Source organism: Xiphophorus hellerii, chromosome 2, assembly GCF_003331165.1.
Source record: "Xiphophorus hellerii strain 12219 chromosome 2, Xiphophorus_hellerii-4.1, whole genome shotgun sequence".
Taxonomy (NCBI): domain Eukaryota; kingdom Metazoa; phylum Chordata; class Actinopteri; order Cyprinodontiformes; family Poeciliidae; genus Xiphophorus; species Xiphophorus hellerii.
The window spans coordinates 21114227-21138167 of record NC_045673.1 but is presented as its reverse complement, the minus strand read 5'-3'; the positions used below and the strand labels follow the sequence as shown (position 1 = coordinate 21138167).

The window sequence follows — 23941 nt, the reverse complement described above, 5'->3', positions numbered from 1 at the left end:
TATCGAGCTTAGAGGTGCTGCACGTACATAAAATATCAATTAAAAAATTTTTAAATGGGATCAAAGTCCAGTTCTACCGTCAGTGTTTCTATTCGTTCCTCTGTTACAGCAGGTCGGTGAAAACACAAGAAAGGGCTTGTTGCAAATTTTCTAGGAAAACAGCAAAAAATAAAATGTTAAATTTTTTATGTCTTTTGCAAGAAACATTGGAAAACTGTTCCTTAGAATGATAATAAAAACAGAAAATCCATTGATGTTATAATAGCACCAGTTTGAAGGAAAACATGGTAAACAGACCAGGTTTTTTTATTCAAAAACAAAAACCCCCACATATACAGTGAGCCCTACAAGCATTTTTAATTAGCACCATAAAGTTTTGCCTGCAGACCACTGCAAATATTAGGAAGCTATTAGAAAAGCACACAAAAACAACAGGGTGCCGACAAATCCTCGGTGCTCGCTCCCCTGAAGCGGTGGAACGGCACCTGAATGCCTCATTATATCACATAATGGAATCCTAAATGAATTTTGCATGTGTGAGCACACAGAGTTCATGATATGCTGAAGAGCGAACCTCTCTCTGAACTCCGTTTTTTTTCTTCTTCTTCTTGTTTTGCAGGCATGTTCACCACGAGAGTGACGGGGGGCTCTGCCCTGCCGGCCCAGTTATTAGCTCTTCCACAGCACGCTCCCAAAGCTGCTCCGCTAATGGAGGCCGAACAAGGGAGCCAGCTCCTCCGACGCACACACAGGAAACTAATGCTCTAAAATGTGACCACCGCGACGATCCTTTGTAACATCTCGCATTTACGTGTACAACATCTGTCAGATTATAAACACACACAGTCCAAAAAGGGACGACGACAAACAATAACCAGCTACTGAAGGCTGACATAGTAGTATTTAAAACTCTACAATATACATGTGGAGGTACAGGTGAGCTGTGGTGAGTTCAGCGTTTTCGTCATGTTTATGGTTTCCTGTCAACAAACTGGAAGTAAAAATACAAGGAATTGTCCCGATAACTTATTGCTCAGGTGTTGGCTTGTGTTTAAGGAAGAGGCGTACACACAGGTAACAGTACTGACTTCAGGAAGTATAAATAAGACCACTGGTTACGATTCAATGCCACATGCACAGCATAGTTACACTTAGCAATGTTCAAATACGCCTTGGATCCCCATGTCGAAAAGCACAGCGAATACAGTTTTTACTCGAAACCTTCACAGAAATCCACACCACATCAGCGTTTTCATCGTATAAAAATAAGTTAGAAATCTGGATAAATATTTTACACAAAACTGTAATAAAATATGTTGAGGCTATACGCCAGACTTAAACAAAGAGGATTTTTTTCCCCCCACATTATTGGGGTTGTAGGCTTGCTTAAAAAGAAAAAGAAGAAACAGCTTAAGTGAAGTTTGTGATAACTAAAGACATTTCAGGTACACAAAACTAAGTAGCCAGCCTCCATTTGCTTTCAAAGCCAAGCCTCAGCAGAGACTGAAGAAGAGCGCCCCCATCCTGTATGGATCAACGTCCAGTCGGTGACCAGCCCTCAAGTCTGGGCTCTGCAGAGGAGGTTCTACAGGCTGAGGACGAAAGCACAATGCCGTGGGATTAGCTCCTCTCTGCTCTTTGTCACAAGAAAATAACACTCATTTTACTTATTTTTTTTTAAAAACAGCTTGCTGCTGGAGCTAATGCTGCACCGACATTATGGGTTTATTATTAGATAATAATAAATAACATGATCTGATGTTTGGGTTGGGTAAGAGAAACCAGAAAGACACAGCTTCATAATGACTATTCCTCAGTCAAAGCAGAAAGACAGGCCAGTTCTGTAGATAAAAATGATGGATTTTTAATCCAACAAAAAGGAGAATCAGAACATAAGATAAATATTAATCCAAGTTATAAATTAAATGCGGGAAGATTGAATGTGTTGAACACCAGATTACATTCACGCTACTTTTACAGCATTACCGTTTCACACATCTTTGATTGGCTTCTGTATAACATTGCCATCAGACCATTTCTGCAATAAACTTGGCAAAAATTTCCTTTAATAAGGATACAGTAGTAGAAGTTGAACTTGGACAGGATAAAATTGCTGTTTTATCCTGTCCAAGAGTCAAATTCATGTGTCCCACCATGAGTTTGCAAATGTTCACCACATTTTAAAAATCTCAGCGTTAAGGTAAAGGACTGCTCACAACGAGGAATAAACACGTCGAGTGAAATCAGTGACGCAAACTCCATTTAATGATGTTTAAAGATGTCAGATTGTGATGTGGTAACAGTAAATAAATAAATGATTTAAGAGTTTTACACAAAAGCAAATCACAGCTTTTTTCTTCCCCTCACAAAGTTTCAGATTATTGTAGTTTATTTTTAAAATATTCAAATAAATAACTTACTTTGAAATAAGTAAACCATCTTATAACATGGTGCTAATTATATTTCCAGGAGTGGAAAAATAAATAAAATCTAAGTGCATTTTAATCTGACCGGAAAATAAAAAAAAGAGATGGAAATGCTGGGGGGGGTTTTTTCTAGATTTGTTTTCCAGGAGGAATTTATTGCATTAGATTTTCAGTCTCACTTTAGGCTTTTTCAAAGAAATTCTTCTTTTTTTTAATTGAGAATTACATTTTAAATGCCTCTCGAAAAGATTTTTACTAGTCATTTATAGTTCTTAAATGTCAAACCTTAAATTTTACAGAAAATTTTTGATCCATGCGTTTGTAATTATATTCATCTTTATTGCTCTATATGTGCAGAGAATGCATGTAGTAGCATGACTTACACCTTCTCTATGATGTCATCTAAATCCTAAAAACTAAAAGCAGAAAAGCACCGCCTGTTTGCAGAAGCAGTTCGACTCACCTGCGCTTCAGTCGCTTTTGAGGAAGAGCTCTGGAAACAGAAAGAAGAAGACAACTGTTTAAAAACTATCTGTACTCCAGTTGATTTCACTCTGACACAACTTCTCCATCCAAACAGTTAAAAGTCTCACAAACTGCATCTGGCAGCTGATCTCTTTCCACCCGTCCCATCTGCATGTCCAGGGTTGCGCTTACAGCCGCAAGTATGGACCAAACGCATTTGTTTTGAAATTGTATGCACTGGTACAACCTTGACATAAATTGTCTGGTTGCTGACGGTTATATTCAGCTATGAAACCAGAGTCCGTCAGCAGCCCCTGCAGTTACTGAGCCTTCAAGTCCAATTAGAATCAGTCGGCCCGGGTGCGGATTAGCGGGCTACCGAGCCGTATATCTCTGGTAAGATGACCAGTCTGTTATTCTACGCATGTTGTTCCTCTTTTAGGGTTCGATTTTAACCTTTTATGGCTTTCGGTGCCATGAAGTAAAACTTGTTTTATCATCTCAGTAAAGAAGTCTGTAGGGCTTACGTAACCGCTCCAATCTCAACATCTGGCCTGATGTGCAGTGGGAGATTTTAAAGAACGATAAATGGAGGCTGGAGAAGAGATACTACTACTGAACTCTTGCATTTTTATTTCATTTTTTCATGATACAACACTGATTAAAACTGCTTATCATCTCTCTGCCGGCTGACCAAGTGGAGTCATCTAATACTCAGTTTATAATGTTCCTTTTCATGGTTTCAGATATAAATGAATAAAATGAAAAGCAGCACTTTGATGTGAACACGGCCTGCTCCTGAACTCGAGGGCCAGCCTTCACCACAGGAAAAAAGCTGTTAAGTAGAGAAAATATGATATTCCTCCACGCTGCTCTCTCAAAGCTAAGCGTTTAAAATCGAGACTTGGCGCCACCTGCTGGCGGAGTGCGAGTGTGTTCGCAGAAATCCAGCATCTGACAGTAATTCTCACAGATTAACTCGCAAAACAGAGTTGAGAGCTGATTCAGCAGTTTAAACACTCAGTTAAAAGAAAATGAAACGTCTTGATAATTTAAAAATAAAACAAAAAAACGAGTGCATAAAGGTGATGCTGGAGACGACGCGCATACTCACCGGTAGATGTTGGGATCCAACAACATGGCCGCGTCCTGCGGTAACTGGGATAAGTGCACTACTTTTGTCTTCAGCTGAGATCGCTCCGTTTCATTCACCCACACGTCAGGCAAACTGTACAACAAAAAGAGAAAAGATGACATGATTTATTAAGAAGAAAAGAAAGACAAAGTGTAGACACAAAGAGCAGTATGGCTGTGATAAGAAGAAATTATGGCAGCTAATTTTCTGGAGACGGTCTTATAGTAACATGTTTATTATCTTTGTTGTAGGTACACCTCTGTAAGCTACGATTTTTAAACCAATTAAGCCAGTTTTGGGTTTTTTCTCACTTTCTAAATCCAAATAGAATAAGGTCACGTTTAAAACGACGGGGATTCATTCATGCACACTTTAGTACGTTCCTCCTCTGCAGAGGACTCTACCTACAACATTCATGACCTCTTTTGTGAAAACTGGAAGTGTGCGAGCACTGCCTTGGCGAACCGAGGTGCAGAAAAAGAAAGAGAGAAAGAAAGAAACAAAGACTGCACTCCCTCCTTTTTCCCTCCACACTCCCCGTCTCCACCTCCAGCGTTCCCCCGTCACGATGTGCGTCATCCCAGGAGCCCCCAGAGACGCACACACATGCACACACACTGCAGTAAGTTAAGCAGGCAGTCGCCCAGCCAGAATCAATCACATAGCTAGTCAGCCCTTTCAGCAGAACGGTTTGCAGACAGAGCTTCACATTCAACACAGGTAGAGGTGAGAGCAAAACTGAGACGTGAAGGACAAAAGACTGGAGGGGCTGCAGAGAAGAAAAATTAAATGTGAGGAGGGGGGGGGGGGGGGGGAATCTAAATTGGTAAAATAAAAGTTGCAAATCATGAGTTGTTTTTTTTTCTTTTTTAAATACGGGCAAAATGTATGGAATCATTTCAGGTCCTGATGATTTCACCGCGTCGCCTTTCCATACGTCGGCAGTTTTTGTCGTTTCGTCCTCGAGGTCTTTGGGTATAAAATGGAGCCAATTTGTTTCAAAGCAGCCATACATCAATTCATGCTTTATTTTGAACGCAACATCTGCCAGCAGGAGGTTTGATAACCTGACATATTTTATAGGAGTCGGCCAGCAAAAAGATAATCAGAACCACAAAACGAACATAATACCACAGCTTTTCAGATAAGGTACAATTATATATGAGATTAATCAAAGGATTTCTGGTTTTTATTTTATGGTTTAATCACTATAATTCTTAAAAATACTTAATCATAACCAACATAAGTAAATGATTGAAGCACATGGTTTAAAATGGTTTGTTTTTCCGTTACAAAACAGAAGTAGGGAAGGGAGAAAGTAGTACTATTAAAAGGATGAAATGGGAATAAGAACAAACTGTGTTAACGTGAATTTTGTCTGACCAAGAAAAAATACTTTATGAATGTGAAATTGATGCAATCTTTTTTCTCCTTCAACAAATAAAGTAATTAGAAAAAAGAAAAACACTTGTACTTTCGCTGTAACTTGGCTGATAATTATTTGACATTAGTAGTGAGTACTAAACTTCAACACTGTGAGAACCGTGTTAAGACAAAATGAAAATAAAAACATTAATCGTCTAAACCTCAAAAGTTGTGAAACAGCAAGCCCTTCAAAATGTACGTGCAGACCTTGAAACTAGAAAGAGATTCAACACAAAGTGTGGCAGATGCTGGTTAAAAAGAAAAGCACAAACTACATCCAGCTTATAAATCATAAGGCAGACATGGCGTTTACATCCTAAAGGATTAAGGAATATTCTGAAATAAATAGCTCTGGTAAAAACTTACATCTTCCCTTTAATGGAGGGGGGGGAAAAGGAGGAAGTTTTTTTTCACTCCATCCTCTGTTGTCTACGCTTCCTTTCAAGTAGAAGTTGAGACGAGAGACGAAACAGTCGCTTTCAAAGTAGTTACAAAGTTTACATTAGCTTTGAATTAGCCGTGTTGCCCAGAGCAGAACGCTGTGTGACAGAGGAGGATTTGAGGAGCAGCAGCGACCCAGTAAACATCTTTGTGGTTCTGTGACTGAACTCTCACATGCGCTCCAGTTCCTCCGCAGACGGAGCAGAAGCCGAGCTGCGGTGCTGATGAGTTATTTTATTTTGATGAGCGAGTCACACAGAGGAGCTGAACTGGAGAGTTGTTTAGGCGTCTGTGGTCACTGTGCAAAACGGGTCACACTTCTGCACGCTAATGTACACAACCATATTTACAAAGACTTGAAAGTGACGAATAATCCACACAACCACAATGAGAACTGGTGAATTTGTCTCGCTCCTTAGAGGAGGTGCCATTTGGCTCCCTTCTTTATAAACAACCCGCACCCTCTGCCCCCCCAAAAAAACTCCACACCATGAGACTGTGTTTATAGGAACAATGTATTCATCCTTAAATTGCATCTGAAATTACTAAAATCTTAAATTACTTTGTATAAGAATTGGCAGGAATGACTGAAGATCTGAAGTGAGCTGCAGTAAATGTAAACATTTAGCTGAATAACAATCTCAGAAACGAATGCGTTTAGGCTAAAAAATGCAACAAAAAAAAGGGTAAATTATCAAATATTCTTGTGCAAAGAAGTGATGTCCAACTTCAACGAGTGACATATTAGAGAGCTGAAACTTATCCCTATAACATCTAGAAAGCAGCTCAGAGTGTGACCAAAGTCAGGGGCTGCATCCTTCGAAGGTCCACTGAGCCACAGTGATGCAACAAAGGCTGTTCAAATTCAAACGCTCCTCCAAAAATGCTTCCTTCTTTCCCCTAGATTTGAAGGATGGATCCAGCGAATCATTGCAGGCTGAACGGGAGATTTTTATTCTTGTAAACATGGCGGACAAAGTAGGAGGTAGAGCAGGAGAGGACCACAATTTTAAATAAAAGCATATCAGAATCTTGTAGTAAAGAAGTTAAAATCTTAAAGCAGTTGTGTTGTTAGGCTTTTGTCTTTTGCATAAAGGTGCATTTTAGTATAATGCAAGAAAAAAAATTACATAAGTAATTGTGACACACAACGATGTAAAAGATGGAACTGTTCTTTTTCCAAGAAAGGCTCTAATTGAGGTTTGAGGCATTCGTAGCCAGTGACCGTGTATTCCAGTGTTTGCTATCCAGCAGCAATCAACACCATGCAGGGGAATCCGTTCACTCATCCATCACAGATTAGACAGCAATTACAGCTCCCAGTCTCTCCCAGCCTTCCCACTCTTCTTCCTCAATGAACCACGGGTGAATCGGGTTCAGGCTGGCTCATGTTAATCAGTAACTCATTTATCTAAACTGAGTTAATGAGTGTCAGTCAGAATGTGAATGGTTCGCTCCGGCTTTAATAGACATGACTTGGCACATTCATGCAGTTAATGATTGACTCGATGACTGAGAAGCGCACACACACACACACACACACCCATTCACCCAAATGAAGTGTAGGCATTAATACGGAGTTCAGCGCAACGCTGGAGGAGAACTAAACAAGACGCGCGTTTCTTATCAGGTGGAGTCTTGGGTACTTTCCCAAATCCTTCAACACAAACTCCTGGAGATACTGTAATGACTATATTACTTTACTTTTGGAGTTTTAGCTAATAATTACTTTTAGTTAGCTAACTATTACTTAGGAGGACTAAACGTAGAGCCCTACAGTAGTCAACAAAATGCTGATTGATGGAAATGTCGCACCAGTTTCAGAATCAACTAATTTTAGCAACACAAACGCAGAAGCTGCTTTTAAAAAATCTTAATATGTTAACAGAACTCTGTTACAGCTTCTTCAAAGACAACAATAATAGCAGCCGCTAAAATAAACAATGTAAAATTTAATTCTCTGATTAGTTTTATGTTTAGATATTTGATGTAACTTCTTTTATTTTTACATGTTAAGTGGATGGATTATGTGAAGTAATGACCTTAGCATTATTCTGCAATGAGCCAAAGGTAGTCAAAATCAAGGTTATTTGCTAGATTAAAGGTAATTTTTTAAAACAACCTTAGTTTGAGCAGGTATTGTACATAGTTTTCATACAATCCACATTTCTGTACTGAAATGTTTTATTGGTCTGATGTAATATTCTAATCTTAATGTCGTGATTTACTACAGTTACTGTCAATCAACAATGGCCAGATCAAAATCATGTATATTTAATGCAAATATTAAACATTTTTGTATATTTAGAAGATCTCTTCATTGTTTTTGTGCGCAAACTTGGCAAATAAAGTTGATTCCGATTCCTTAGGTTTAAAGGAGAAAATCATCAGCATTAACAGAAAAAAAGGCTTGAAAACATCAGTGTGTGTGTAATGTATATAATGTGTTTAATAAATTGAGATACAGAAATAAATGAACTTTTAAATAATATTGTAATTTAATGAATGTGTCAGTATATTACTCATTTCATTCAGCCTAACCTTATTATGGCTCTGCCTCATTTTCATTTTCCCTCCCGTTTCTTTCGCCACTAAATGTTTCACCAACAGTCTACATCTTTACTGTTATGATTATTATCTTCCTTACCCCCAGTTTCTGATTGTCTCTCCAGAAGAATAAACTTTCCATAGTTACCTAAATCCCCACAAAATATCATAAAAATGATTGTTTTCTTTGCTCTTGGCCATCATTGTTCCTTTTGCTTTTATTTCTTAATTTCCAAAGTTGTACTGTGCCTCCTTCACATTGTTGTCTTTCCATCTTCCCCTAATATCACCCCTTTCCTCTTATTGTCCTTCCATTTCAACAATGCCATCCTTCTTCTTCTGCCTCTGCTCCTCTCTCTCTGATCTCCTTCAGAGGCTTTGCTGTCAAACCCTTTAATGGAAATGTAAGAGGGCTGCGCATATGCTGGCATCTTCCCTTGGGCAAAAACTCTGCAGAGAATCATTGTTATGTGAAACTCCTTCTTCACGAGAGCATGGTGCCAAAACTGCCTGTTCTTTTGCCTGACTGATTTAGTGATCTCAGCTTTTGTTCTCTCAATGCTCACCTCCAGGGAAGCTGCGCTAAAATGGGAATAAGAAGTGGGATTCGGATGGTAACTGGGTGGTCCCACTAGGCTGAACAAAATATGGCCTGATGGATGAACTTCATCTTGAACTAGAAACTTATCCAAAACTTGTGTTGAGGTTTGTGCATAGGTGCTAATTGACTCTTCAATAGATTTTAGTTTTAATCATATGAAGCCAAGTCTTCTCTTTAGCTAAAGTTATACTATGGGAGTAGTTGTAATTTATTATGAACATTCACACTGTGATTCAAAGCGTGTCAATCAGCTGGCGAGACAAAGCTGTATGATCTCAGACTCTTGTTGCCAGCTGATTCTCTGAAATTAAATCCTAAATTGATTGATGGAGACATTATTCAACAACAAATACAACTTAATGGATATTTAGAGGCATCAAAATGATGTCTTTCTTCCTGGGCATTTTCAAACTGTTCTTTATACAAATAGACTGTATATTATTTATAATAGGAAAGCTAAAGCTGTAGCAACAAAGTTGGGGAGCAGACGTCTGCTCTCTGTCACAGGATCGGCTTAATTTGAACATTTTTAGAGCCATTTTAAAACATCAGATTCAGAGCTACGACCTCTAGAATAGATCATCACTACTTCAGTGATTTTAGCTGCACTAACTACACTAATCACTAACATAAAACATTAAAGATTGTTTAAAATACAAGCAATGCAACAAGGTTATTTTGTTCCAAAATAATAGAAACTGGGACTCCTAACGCATGAAGTCTGAGGCATGAAATTTACATCAATCGCTGTCTCTTTAATATATTTACCCATTTTCAATCTGTACCAAGTCAGCAAAAGATTTATTTATTTTTGACAACAGAGTAAGAGAAAAAAAGTCTTGCTCACATGTCTTCAGGTGTCCAGTGTAAAAGTACTTTCACCTTGCCAGTTCCCTCTTTCCTTTTGGCTAGCACCTGCATAGAAACAGTAAAAAGAAAAAATGAGCAAGGACAACACATTAACCTAAATTTAACAAAATCACATTTTATTTCAACATTCAGCTCATATAGTGCTAGAGCCATGTGAGACAGAGAAATGTTGCAGTTTCTGCTTCCTGTTTGGTCTTTGGGGAGCAAGTTTCAAAGATGCATCCCTTTCCTGACCCCGTCTGTGCAGTGAAAAATAAGAATAAATGCACCAAATATTTCAAGGCCAACCCTCATTACGCAGTGGGGTGTTGCAATAATGACAAAAATGTCAGTCTTTTACTGTACATCATTACTACTATTGTTATTGTCTTTTTTTGTATAATGTTTTTAACATTTCAAGAACGTTTTTGTGTGAATCTTTATACCTGATGCCGCTGTTGCACCTGAATTTCCACTTTGCAGGACGATAAAGGCTGCTTCTATTTTCAATCTAGTAATAAGTATTTAATATCATTAACACAATAAATACTGATCTCTACTAACTTCACTAGTGTCAAGTAACATCCTCATTGTTGAAGTCAAAACAGAATTGCATATTTTAAATATTGAGGGGGTTTTTTAAGACCAGTTTTTCAGAATGGTTTGCCCCTTTAATGCATAACATTTCGTCCATCATGCTGTGCCGTTTAGAATACTACTGGCTGGGAATTCACAAATATTTTACAGGGTGAAAGAAAGGCTGGAAAAACAACCAGGAGAGTCAAAAATAGCCGCAGATATAATCTTTTGCGTCATTTGGATTTTTGTCCTCTTTCAGAGTGTCTGTTTTTAGGATAGTGAATGAGCTCACGTGTGAAGAACTCGTCTTACGCACATGCAAATCTTAAAATATGTTTTACTCCTGGGAGTTGGCTGATGGAAATGAGGCTTGATTTGAAGCGAGACACAAAAGACTCAGACTGGTCCACTTATGAAGCTACACTCTTTGTATTTTTTTTTGACAAAACAGAACATAAAGTTCCTTTAAAGCACAGGTGTCAAACTCCAGTCCTCGAGGGCCGCTGTCCTGCAGTTTTTAGATGTATCACAGGTACAAAAAGCTGGAATGAAATGGCTTAATTACCTCCTCCTTGTGTAGATCAGTTCTCCAGAGCCTTGCTAATGACCTAATTATTCTATTCAGGTGTGGTGCAACAGAGGCAAATCTAAAAGTTGCAGGACACCGGCCCTCGAGGACTGGAGTTTGACACCCCTGCTTTAAAGTATCCTTCATCGGTTTAAGAAGTCCCAAACACTTAACTGTTAAACAGATGGATAATGTGCAAAGTAAAGCTAGTAAGTAAAGCTTTACATCTCGACCTACATACATCCAAAACATAAGTCCTTCAAATAAATTAAACAAACTACAACAACTAATCGAAGAATGCAGACAGAAAGCAAAGCAGCAGAAGCTAAATGAAACAAAACAAAAAAAACCCAAACAGCAACAATCAGAAAATCCAGCACAGAGAAAGGACAATCCCACATATTTTTAGTCGTGACTCAGGTACTATAGAAGACTTTGATCTGAAGACCATAGAGGTGCAGGGAGTGCATGGACTTCATGGGTCATTGGTGTCAGAAGGAGGCATGTCATTTACTTCTTTATAGAACTAGAAGAACAATTTCATATTAAATCCTGAGTGGCAACAAGCGAAGGTACACAAGAAGTATGGCAATGTAAGCAAGATTAGCGTCTGTAAACATTCTTGCAGCCGTAGTTGAGGTTTGCCCAACGTGATGGACACATTTTTGTCTGTTTTCAACGGGACTGAAGAATATTAATAGAAATATGAGCAAACCTGTTTTAATACAATCTGTTAGGATAAAATGCTAGGCATTAGAGTAGTAGAGTAGTGGGTTTTGTAAAGTTAGCAGGCTTTCGGGGATATGTAGGTCTGTGTCTCATCAGCATAGTTTTGATCAGACAAACCTCTACAGGTGGCCTAAAGGAAGGACATATCCTTGAAATATATATTTACTGGTCTCTATGTTTAATAGAGACCAGTAAATTCTGTCATCAAGAATAAGAACTTTTATTCTTGATGACAGATTTAAGAATGCTTTGGCAAGATTCATTGTAGCTTTCAATCCAGCTTGTTTTAATTCAGTGATTTATTAATATAATTTTTTTTAAAGTACTAGCTCCACTGGAAGATAATATCTCTTATAACAAGACAATTTTCCCATACTATAAGTGAAATAATCCACCAATGGTACTAGACTAAGACTTAAAACAACCTCCTATATCTTGCTGAAAAGTTACTTACATATTAGTTTTGACTTATTTCATGTATGGTAAGATATTTTCACTAGAAACTAGACCAAAAATATGTGGTAATATTTAGTGTTTTTGCGGCGTAGACTAATCTATGCTGCCGTCTTCTTAGAAGTGTCTCAAGTACTGTAGACGTTACTAAGGAAACCAGCTGTTTTATTGCACATTTAAGTAAAACACAAAAGCTGGAATTATATAGTTCTCTGAAATGAAGTTAATAATTACAAACAAAGGCTACATTAAAAAGGTCCCATGCCTGTGTTTGTTTAAGCTGGAGAAAAAGAAGTGGACTTGTGTTCTGGCAGAAAGACGTGATTTGTGAGCCGAGTGGTCTGATGATTCCGGTTGGCGCTTTAAGGGGCAGATTTTAATCCTCTAAAAACTCACGAAAGAGTAGTAAAATTAAAAAAAAAATAGGGGTAGAGGCAGTAGGAGTACACAGGGAGTGAACAGTAGATATTACTGTTTCCAAAACAGGCAGTAAAAAAAAAAAAGAAAAGTGCAGAGCAAAAGAGAAGGGAGGGCTGACTTGCTAGAACTGGGTGCCTGTCTAAAGTCAAGGGGTCAAGATGTGGATGACGCAAATCGGTAAAATAACAAAAATATCCCATCATAAACATGACTGAGTTAGTGTGCCAGGTCAACAGGTCCGCTCGCCAAGCTCCACAGAACCCCCACGGCTTTGCTCCGTCTCCCCAGGCTTGGGAAGGCCCAGTGGGGCCCGGGTTCTGGAGGAGCACTGCTGCTTCTCACCACAATCCTCCAGAGGTTAAAGAGAAACTGTACGTATGCCCAACGCGTCAGATCTCCTTCCGACTTCCATGACCCTGACCCTCACTTAACCTCTCTTTTTTGTCTCCTCTGCATCCTTGTTCATTAATTTGAGTTTTTCTCCTTTACTCATTTATATTATAAAATTAATTTACATTTAATGAAATTATGAAATACATTTTCATAAATATATTTACAATTTTAACATGAGCTATGGTGGATTTTGATATGTGTCACATGAGCCGTTGCCCAGAGTTTCAATATAACAAGACAGACAAGCACCATACTTAAAAAAATATATATTTATTTCTCTTTTGTGACCTAAATAAACAGGTTTAGAAATTGCTTCTGTGAATAGAGAATCAACAGATGAGCTGTCAGTCAATGAGCTCATATTGAGTTAGCCTGTGTCGCTAAAAGAAGTATTTTTAACTGCGCCCAAACAGGAAATTCAAAGAAATTATGTTTTCATAGCAGAATTTTGACAACAACCCCAAGTATTGCCTCTTGGAAACAATCATTTTAAGTTTGTCCTTTCAAAGAAAAAGCTCAACTTGCACCACAACTGAACATGATGTACAATGACAGATTAAACTTCAGCAACCTTACAGCCAAAAGCTTATTCTGTGTTGATTCACAGATATGTTTAGATTATGACAGCAGATAAATGACTGGGGTCGCTTATATGCAACTGAACAAAAGCAGTTTGTCAATAATCAATTTTTCTAATTTTACCATACCTTTCACCAAAAAGCAAACCCAGTTTTAAAGCAAAAAGTATAAACAAAAATAGACACCTCTTTAACAGAGCTAAAGTGGTAAGTAAAAATAAAAACAATGTATTCGTCACACCTTTCCCATCCAATGTTTCTATAAATCCAACAATCAAATTAAACACAGATTTTAAAATCTCAGTCAGTTAAAGAGATTTTTGTTTCTCCTGCACAAGTGCTTATATTCACCACTGGAAAAAAGGGCCAAAAACATTCACAGTCCATGAATTATGCATAGGATAAGAAACGCATAAAGACACACACGCACACACATACACAAAAAAAAAAACAATCCCAACTGTCTCTGCTATGATTCAGAGAAAAATCGCATCCAGCCAAAGGGGCCTTTTACAGGTTCAGTTCAAGTGCACAAAGAAGAACTACGAATAGAGGGAAACTTTCACAAAGGGATTCCTGTCGCCCTCTGCTGGACAACATAAATAGCGTCTTTTGGAAACACTGAACGTAATATGGAGTAGCAATGATAGTTTATGATGAATTAAACACTTCACATATGGAAAGATTAAAGCAAGGTCCCTTTACAGCAGTAAAAAACAAAATACACATCTACAATGGGAGGTCTAATTTACTGGACGTTGAACATAAGTGTTACGTTGTGGTCACCATGAAAATCTTTTTAAGTTTTAGGAGATTGGACAGTTTGACACTTATTAAAACGTCGGCTTTCGATAAAGCACCAAATTACTTTTACTCACTTATACCAATAAGAAATCTGAATCACTGTAGTACAAACCTCCTTTAAACATATGCATGCAAGTGGTAAGTAAAAATAAACCACACAGATGCAAACTGGCATATAAAAAAAATTATTGTAAAATAATTTTCATATTTTGAAAAATTCTCTACATAATAAATAAGTAAAACTGTATGTTGAACCCAGTAATAGCGTCCTACTGTTTAGGAATTTTTTTTACTCTTCAACACACGTATTACTATAGAAGATACTCGTGTATTTAAAGGAAGACATTTTAGAGTTATTTACTTCATAAAAGAGATGCATATTATTTCGCAACATATAGGAGACATGGCAAAATATAACACGTACCGAGCTGTGAAAGACAACGCTGTGACCATTTCCCCCACTTTCGATGTGAGTGGTGAGGTTGAGACAGATGGCCCTGTGACGCAGCGCATCCATAGTTTGGACATCAAAGAAATCCTGGGGCCTCGCTGACAAGTTGGAAAGACAAATTCAAGGAGAGGCAAGTTACACAAAAAACAAATGACACTTAAAAAATAACTAAAAATTAGCACAGGTCAAAAAATGTTGGTAGTAAAATGTAAAATCAGCATAACTGTGTATATAAAGACATACATTAGAATAATCTTCTGATCTGCCTCTAACTTAAAGGGAGCTGTGGATGTGATACAATACATTTAATGGTTGTAAAACTTTGTTTTGTTTATTCATCTCAGCATCCACCTAAACATACCAGGTGGAAAGAAACTACACCTGAAGTAAAAACACAAACAAATCATGTGCAAGTAAAAAGATGCCCTGTAGCCTTTTATGTCCTACATTTAAAATGGATATAAAGAATATGTTTTGCTTATTTTAATTGCACGCAGTTCTTTAAATGTCCTGTGAGTAAATGTATTTGCCCATTTATCCATAACAACTGGAACTTCAATGTCTAGCAAGTTATTTTCGTAATTATTACGGTAATTTCACCCCCGCCATACAGGGAGTGGCTCTCTCTTAATAAATTACCATCTTGTATTGGATGGAAAGCGCAACATCTCCCCTTTCAGAAACAGTTGAAACTTTTCAGATAGTGCAAAGTGTGGCAGTATTATGGTACTGCAAATTTGGCTGGATCGCAGGCACTCCGCTTAGGACTTAAAGGTTTAAAACCCTTAAATTACTCAAAAAACAGACAGAATACAAAAATGTTTGCTTTTTAACATTATTCAAAAATTAACCAATATTTAATTCTTATTTCCATTACAGACATCTGAAAGGAAAGTATGTCATAACAAGAATTACGAATGTATTTGTAAGTAGGTGCAGCGCCAAAACCATTAATGGAGAATGTGAAGTCGGTGGTCCTATTAAATGTTAAAATGCCTCGCCAAAGACAGAGAAGGAGACATCAGTTTGTGACTCTGCACATGTGAGACGACTGCAGCAGTTCAGGAAAAAAACACTGAATGAATATGAAGAACTGCTGGGCTTACACTGATGCTGAACTGTTTAAAACACACATGTCAAAATCGAGGTCTAGCATCCTGCAACTTTTAGACGAGTCTTTGCTTAAGCACACCTGAGCCAAAGATTGAGGTCATCAGCAGGACTCTAAAGCTCTTGACTACATAGCAAGGAGGCAAGTTAGCCATTTCAGTCAGATGTCCTGGACCAGGGTCATATCTAATATTTGACTGATTTAAAAGTTTTCAGATGGACCAGAGGTCGCATGTTTGGGTCAAACCAGACTTCAGGCAATCTTTTCACACCTGCCCTAATGAAGCCTGCGGGTTACTTAACTTGTACACTCACTCATTCAAAGTGAACAGAATAAAACACTTTTCCCTGACAGCCAACCGTTGATGCGTGGGACACTTTACATACGTCAATCTATACTCCAAGACATAACTGAGGAAAAAAAAAAAAAACATTTCAAAACAAGTTTAACTTGTGTGTTTGTTGGATACATACGTAGAGACCACCTGCGTTTGTTCTTGAGTTTCTTCCTTTTGTTGATTCCCGCCTTAGATGGTGAATCCTCCTTTAGTTTGGCCTGGCTGGACATTTTGGAAGAGCTCTGCTGGCTGAAATGACTGGGGACGTGACGAGCCAACCCTCCTTGAGAAGCAAAGCTGGCATTGCAGCCACCAACTACACACTGCAACAGAAAAGTAACAGCAGGACAAAATTAGACAAGTATGTATGTATTTGTATATAACTATAACTTTAGACAGCTGGCCAGCAGCTAAGGGCCAAAAGTTGTGGTTTTATCAAAAGTTGTCTATTATCATTAATGCCAATAAGTGACAAAATAGCCAAAGAAAATTCACATCCTCAAAAAGAAGGACAAACTATTGCTGAAGATCACATTAAGTTATCTTAAAAGATCACTAAAACGATATAAATATGTTTCAACTCCAGTTTGTCATTTCTCGTGGCCTAAATGTCAGAGGTGAGGTGATTTCCACATCATAAATAAAAGAGAGATTTCCTGAACAGGAGGAAATTCTCCAACACACACCGCCACAAGTGCATTGGTTTCCTTCCTACCTTGAAGGGTTTATCTCCACTGTGGGTCAGCATGTGTCTCTGCAGCCAACTCTGGCTGGTGGACGGTGTGTTATACACCTTGCAACCCTTCCAGAGACAGACGAATACCTGCGAAACGGACACAGAGACACAGGACGAATTAGACCAGTAGTCGTGATATTCATGCAAGGACTAACCTTTATTCATTGTAGTCTGTTAATTTCTCCTGAAAACAGCAGGAGGTAGAGGATGTCCGGGAAGTTTTTGGATCTGCCTAATATTGTTTTGAGACAAAGACAATCACAACATTTAGCCACTGCAACCGTCGCCTTTAGAAACGCAGTGTCTTAATATTTTTTCATTAAAAAGACACTGAATGCACTTGCGCGAACAACTAATTTGAGAAACAACAATGTACTTTAAACATAAGGATCATTTTGACTTGCATAAAAATGATTAAAAACAACAAGAAATGAATCTGATACCAGATGTTTTGTACACAAATTAAAGATTGAGCAACATTTATCAAAAATTGGTGTGGATCCGAGTGCAAAAATCATCTTAGAACAAGTTAAATGTATATACACTTAATCCCCGCATAAAAAAACGTCCATGGCAGGAAGCAATGACCTGTTATTTACCACACACCATCCATCCCTTCATTCCCAGCCTTCTCCACACAGTCAGTTTTTAATATTGCTAAACAGATGATTGTTGAAAAAAAAAGAGAAAAAAACTTGCTTCAGGTTTTAGAGCGACAGCAATCACCTTGTTCTTGTCTCCACCTGACAAGGTTTCGGATCCATATTAACACAAATCGCATTAAACCAGTACAACATTACACAGTGTAATAGGGACCCTGTTGCTGATCCAGAGGAGAACCATCTCCCTTTCACTACTTCCAAAGCAAAACTCCAGCATGTTTGAATGAAGGTATCCCAGTCTGTAAGAAGAGCGCCTCATGTTTTTCAGGCAGTCAAATAAATACGTAAGAGTATAATTTTATTGTTTTCTCCGGAGGTGTTCAACAATATTTCGGTTAGAATAATAAGTTTAGACATCCTTTGGCACCTCAATACAACCAGCCTCTTTAATCCTAATCAAAAGATTTATTTGACAATTCACCTTGCACTAAAAAGATCATCCTAAATCCTGCACTGTTTATTAAACACAACAGATTGTACTCTGACAGTATTATTTGTCCTGCTCCGCAGGTTGATGTCAACATAAACTAGCGGCACACCGTTGCTGGATGTGAGCATATTTGATGCTTTCCTGTTTGATAATGAACCCCAACATGTTCACAAAAGAGGATCAAGCGGATGCAAACTGCATTTTTAAACAGGAAAAAAAGAAAAACAACAAGCATTATTAGTATTCCAACATGTTTCCTAGTTAGGTGATGGCTTACAATGGCAAAAGAGTCTCCCAGCTCTTACCTAAGAGACTGTTATGCTAGCTAGTGAGCCCTACCTCATACACCATTTAACACAGAGTCTCTAGCAGTAAACAATGTTATATAAATTGCTGCCTATTGAAGCGCTACAGCCGTTTTCTCAACTGTGCACAAGACAAATTCTTATCAATGGGAAAATTACAACCGGTATATGGATCAACACTAACATGCAGCAAATGTTTGGCTCTGTGCTAGGTCTGTGCACCGTCAGAGTCAAGCTACAACAACAACAAAAAATAATAATAAAATAAGTACACCAGCGTGGAAGGGTGTCAAACCGAATCAAGATTGGAGACTAAGCTCCTTCAAAACTTTAAAGTCTACAAACCCCTCCTCTCTGGCCGTCTACATGAATTCCCCTGATGTGCTCTGCCAGGTCCGGGCTGGAGTTGAAGCACTGTGGACAGCGGTCCCAGCAGCAGGTGTAAGCCATCGTCTTGGTCACAGAAGATCTGGCGCTGCTCTGGCCGTTCAACAGCGCAGGAGTGGAGCGCCCGCTGGATCCTATGCTCTCCATTTCTATGGTGGTGCTGCAGACACTGAGTAAGAGGAGAGAGCAGGCTGGTTGGAAAGAAATGCTTAAGGAGTGTAGTCTGATAGTCATAAAATGCATATGGATCAGGTTTAGCAGACATGAAGAACAGGTGCAGATGCTGCTTGCCGAGTTACGTAATCAGCATGAGGAAAAGCCACTGGAGGCTGGGAGAGATTTTCAATGCATGCCACATCAATTACATGCTACACTTCTGCAAATCTTGACAGAAATCAGAAGCATGCAGGTTCTCCAAGGTTGTCACAGAATCATTTAATAACACAGTTTTATGTTAAAGTTTGTTATCCCTGGACAAATGCCAAAGCATTTAAAACAACTGAAGTAAATGAATCTTTCACCGTGGTTGCATAATCTTTTACAATGACGGAAAAACATCCTATGTTTGAAACTAATTGCTTTTGGAAAAAAAAATCACAGATGACACAAAGGTTGAAATAGTGGTGCTTGAGCATTTCTCTCTGGGTAATCCAAAGGCAGTCCTGGGTCCTGTCTGATGAACTCCCCTGCTGGGCTCACCTCACATGTTTTCTGCAGAACCTAAGATTTAAGTTTGGTCCCACTCAAAGGTTGGCTTTATGTCTGGAAAACTGTTCCTGTAATGATTTGGGAGTGTGACTTGGAACATTGCCCTGCAGAACGAAATTATGACCATTTACTGCTAGGGCCAAGGCCTATGGCAGAAAAACTGGCCCCAAGCATCACAGATCCTCCCCTGTACTTCACAAGCATGAGGTGCTCATTATGACCCACCTAGAGTGTGTGCGTGTGTGTTGCCAAAAGTATTAAAAAATTAAGATTACACAGCGCCAAATAAAATACTTTTAGCAGCCTTCACATATTTTGATTTGTAACTTCTCATTTAGTATTTAATATTTCTCCCCTTTGAATAAATATACTCAAATTACAATTAATGATTTTTCTACATCTTTCAGTGTGAGATTAGGATACAACAATATAAAATGGATTAAGTTATTGATAAGATTGATTAGAGAACAAAAGAAAAACTATTCAGCTGACGGGGAAGGAAGAGTAATACCGCCTCCCAACCCGTCCATCAAGCCCACCTGTCCTCGGAGTCCATACGGCTCAGTGGTTCCCCGTCAGAGGATGACACCTCCAGACTGGAGCGCCTCTTGTCCCCCAGGTCCCCGCCGCTGCCCTTCTCACCATCTTCACTAGCAGATGTGCTCTTTTCACAGTCTATTCCCGAAGACCGGCTATCGTCATCTGGCTCCTCCTTGAGGGCCTTCATAGTGATTTCGCCGTTCAGTTCGCTGCTATTGTCCCCCAGGGTTGGTTGTGACTGCGGTCTCTGCTCCGGCTCTTCGTGAGCAGCTGTTGCTTCCTGGGTGACCGTTGGAGCAGCGTCCTCCTTGCCCATCTCTCTCGCGTCCACATCTTCCATTTTCGGCTCCGCGGCGCTGGCTTCTTTTTCTGTTTCCGGTTCGGTAGAGCCATTTTCTTTTTTCTCGCTGTCAGCTTCGTTTGTCTCGCTGGGTGGGACGTCGCTCCCACCACTCAGGGCGGTCGTTTCCTCGGGATCTTCTGCGGCCATTAGTACCGTGAGCAAGAAAAGAAACACTTTCCGTATTAAAATTTCCTGGCACGGTCGAACGCTACGACAGTGGGGAGGAAGGCGGGGCCTGACCACAACGTCTGCTCTGTGATTGGCTAAGAGCTGCACAGGGAGGAGTCACGCTGTCATCATTTAAACTACCCATGTGTCTTCGGGTATTTATGGCAAAATGAGACAAAGTACTGGTCAGTTTTTAACTGTTTAACTCATACATCAGGTATAAACCACCTTTGTAGCGTATCGTGGTTGGCGCACTTAATTCACGTCAAATAACTGAGCTTTTTTTTTTTCTCGTAATTTCGTCTCTGCCATTTTGTAGTTCTGCAGTTTTTGAGAACTATATACATGGCAAAGAATTAGTATTATATATATATATATATATATATATATATATATATATATATATATATATATATATATTATTTTTTTTTATTTATTTATTTTTATTTGTTTTCTTTTTTCAGAAACCCTCTTAACCTGTTTTGGTTTGTTTGTGTTAATAGCCATGTACAAGATTTCTTGTGTCATTGTTGTTATTCCAGAAAAACGTCTGGCCAGAGTCTCTAAATTTAGACCACACCTTTTACCTTTACAATTAACAATTAAAATGAACTTTTCAGTTTCCCTTTGGGATTAATAATGTGTCTTTGAATGGAATTGAAAAATGAATGAATTAAAGAATAAATCTTTAGTAGACCACATCCTAACATTCAGGATAAGAACAGAATGTTATGGACACAAAGCTGGTTACCCAGTGACTCATTCCCATCTATGTATTTTAATCAATGACAAAATCTCAGCCTGCAGTGGTCATGTCCTGGAAACTATAACCCATCAAACCAAACCCATACAACTCTTAGTCTCTATAACCATCAAAAACCTGTTAGTTAATTTGTTTTTCTCACCATTCACTCCCATTGTCTTGATTATAAATTTTAATTCAAAAGTCTTCCTGTTAATACAGGATTTGAATGGGTTTTCACTTGACACCTGATAGAATAGCTGAGGTAGCTCTGGTAAGTGACCGGCAGAGGGCAGCACAGGATATTAGAGGCATTAACCTTCTCCTTGCCGGAGCGCTGACGTGCTGCTCTGGTTACAGCTGTTGATAGGTTTAAGCATCAGCTGGGTGGAGTTTCCTCCCTGAGCATGTGTGGTTTATACATACAATCTGGATCATGAGGATGCATCATGATTTATCATGACCATAAAGACCACAAGGACAATCAGGATTCCTGATTCAGGAACAACCAGCACCATCAGGGCCATAAAATTCACAAGGACATAAAAGTAGCGACCAGGACAGTCAATATTGTCAAGATTTATCAGAAGTCATCTAATCTGGGCCAAAACCCGTCAGTATAGAAACATATTTGAGAGAACTGAGAGAACTGTAAGATCATCTTTCACTTTCAAATTTCATGGCAGCTTTAAGGTAGAAAAGCATCAAGAACAACAAAAAAGATATTGAATCTGAGTCACAACCACCTCATGGTGAACTCAGACAGCTGTGATGTAACAGCAAACAGTCGCTGATGGTTTCAGCCTCTTCATGTTTCAGGGCAGCTCTAATTTCAGGAAACCCATCTTTCCTCTCCAATCAGAGAAAAGTCCTTGGATAGACGCCCAGACCCTGACCTCTGACCCTTTTGGGAACAGATGGATGTCTGAACTGTCTGGATGGGTGGAGACAGAACTGACACGATACCTGAATGTGATAACGGCAGACTGCAAACACATGAAAAAACAGACATTTACCTCCGACACAGAGACAGTGACACAGGAAGCACCTCAGTGCCTCAGACACAAGTTCTCTGGTTCAGCTCTGATTGGGTGGAACCAGATCCAGTTCAGAGTTTCAGAGATTTGAGGAAGCTTCAGATTGTAGCAAGCCTCTCATTTGGAACGGCTCTAATTATTCAGGGAAAATAGTCTGTTGCTGAATAAGAAAATGTATGCATCAGCATAAGAGCACAGCTCAACCTTAGCCAGTGCACAATGGTATCAGTAATTACAACATTTTGTCAAGAGCAGAGGTGAGAGAAGCATCTTCTCTCAACAGAAAAACTTTAAGTTATTGCAAATGCCACACATAACGTTTACAGTTCGCTACATGTATTTTGCTTTGGTTCACAAGATTGAATCCCTAGAGCACCAAGGAGGAAGAGTTTTACATCTTTATTGAAGCAAAAGATACATCACAAACCTTGTTTTAGCCAATAAAACACAATAAAACTTAGAGAAATTAAAGCCCATACTGTCAGTTATCATTGACAGTATGGGCTTTCCACTGAGTTTCTCTGGGTAGCCCATATCCATAAAAGACATCAAGTCTGAATGAAACAATTGCATAGAGTGCCACAGTAAGAAATTGTTGAGTTTTACCAAGATCTTCCATATGGTGTTGTGTTGAGGTGCTAATTGTCTGACATGTTAAGATAAATTGGGGACTGTTTTCAAAACTCTCCTTAAGCAGTTAAAAAAAATAAAGAAAACTGAACTTTTACATCAAACAATTGACGATGCATGGAAAACCAAACACAAACAGTGAAGAAAAGTTTAAATCCTTATTTCTAAGCTGATGCATCTCAGATATTTATTAAGCTTATGTTTTACCTGAAAAAATGAAAATCTTTTATTTCCATCAGGAAACAAGACCTTTAAACAGGAAGGAGGTTTTATGTGATGCTGATTAATGCATCCACTCACTTTGACTCATGAACATTTTATAACTCTGGAGGCACTGCTGTGAGTCAATTTGATAAATGATAAAGGATTTAAAAAAAAAATGTTTTACAGTAGTTGTTTGGATCTGATCAAAGATGCAGCAGCTGAAGAGTAATAGAAAACCCAATCAGAACAATAGGAAAAAAACATTGTCAAGTTCCGATGCCAGAAGATGTGGAAGAGATCCTCTGTTCGGCAGGTTTCAGTCAAAAAATCTGATGTTTAGTTCCTGCATCCATGGTCCTGAAGCCCAACCAGTCCTCCTGTTACAACCCTAAGCTGCTACGCAGCTTCCAGATCCTGAAAGCAGGATGTTCAGGGTGGAGGACGAGATGTTCCTCCCAAACAGGGCAGGATGTGAGAGGGAGGAGGAGGTGTGATTTACTGTCCGCCTGGACGAGTGCCGGCCCAAAGATAAGAGCAGGAGGGAGGAGAGGATGTGGAGCTGAACTCGCTGCTGTTCAGCACTTTTCTAAGTTCAGGAGCGGCTTGGTTTCCTCAGACAGCTCCCTTAGCTGTAAATACTGTATGTGACAAAACAAAAACAAAGTCTTTCTATAGATAATAACTGAAGAGCCAGACTCCAGTTAGAAGGTTATGATTCAGATGACAAGGAGATTAAT

The 23941-nt window shown here is 38.9% G+C and overlaps 1 protein-coding gene across 1 annotated transcript; it reads right to left on the bottom strand.

Moving 5' to 3' along the window:
• Positions 1–288: 288 nt before the first annotated feature.
• LOC116735614 (zinc finger protein AEBP2-like) lies at positions 289–20674 on the bottom strand. Its single transcript, XM_032587613.1, has 9 exons — positions 20080–20674; positions 18791–19001; positions 17028–17135; positions 16449–16635; positions 14838–14962; positions 9888–9955; positions 4006–4119; positions 2890–2919; positions 289–1592 (listed from the first exon to the last, which is right to left on the bottom strand). Exons 1-9 carry the CDS (start codon positions 20568–20570, stop codon positions 1586–1588), a joined length of 1341 nt encoding a protein of 446 aa, XP_032443504.1. The 5' UTR covers positions 20571–20674; the 3' UTR covers positions 289–1585.
• Positions 20675–23941: the final 3267 nt, after the last annotated feature.

What these genes read in the sequence shown, in the direction of transcription:
- LOC116735614 (XM_032587613.1), bottom strand. Translation starts at nt 20,570, where the DNA reads ATGGCCGCAGAAGATCCCGAGGAAACGACCGCCCTGAGTGGTGGGAGC. An exon ending in TAGACGGCCAGAGAGGAGGG is followed by an intron (nt 17,136 to 18,790) that starts GTTTGTAGACTT and finishes TCCGTTTCGCAG; the next exon opens with GTATTCGTCTGTCTCTGGAA. An exon ending in TTGGATCCCAACATCTACCG is followed by an intron (nt 2,920 to 4,005) that starts GTGAGTATGCGC and finishes TTCTGTTTCCAG; the next exon opens with AGCTCTTCCTCAAAAGCGAC.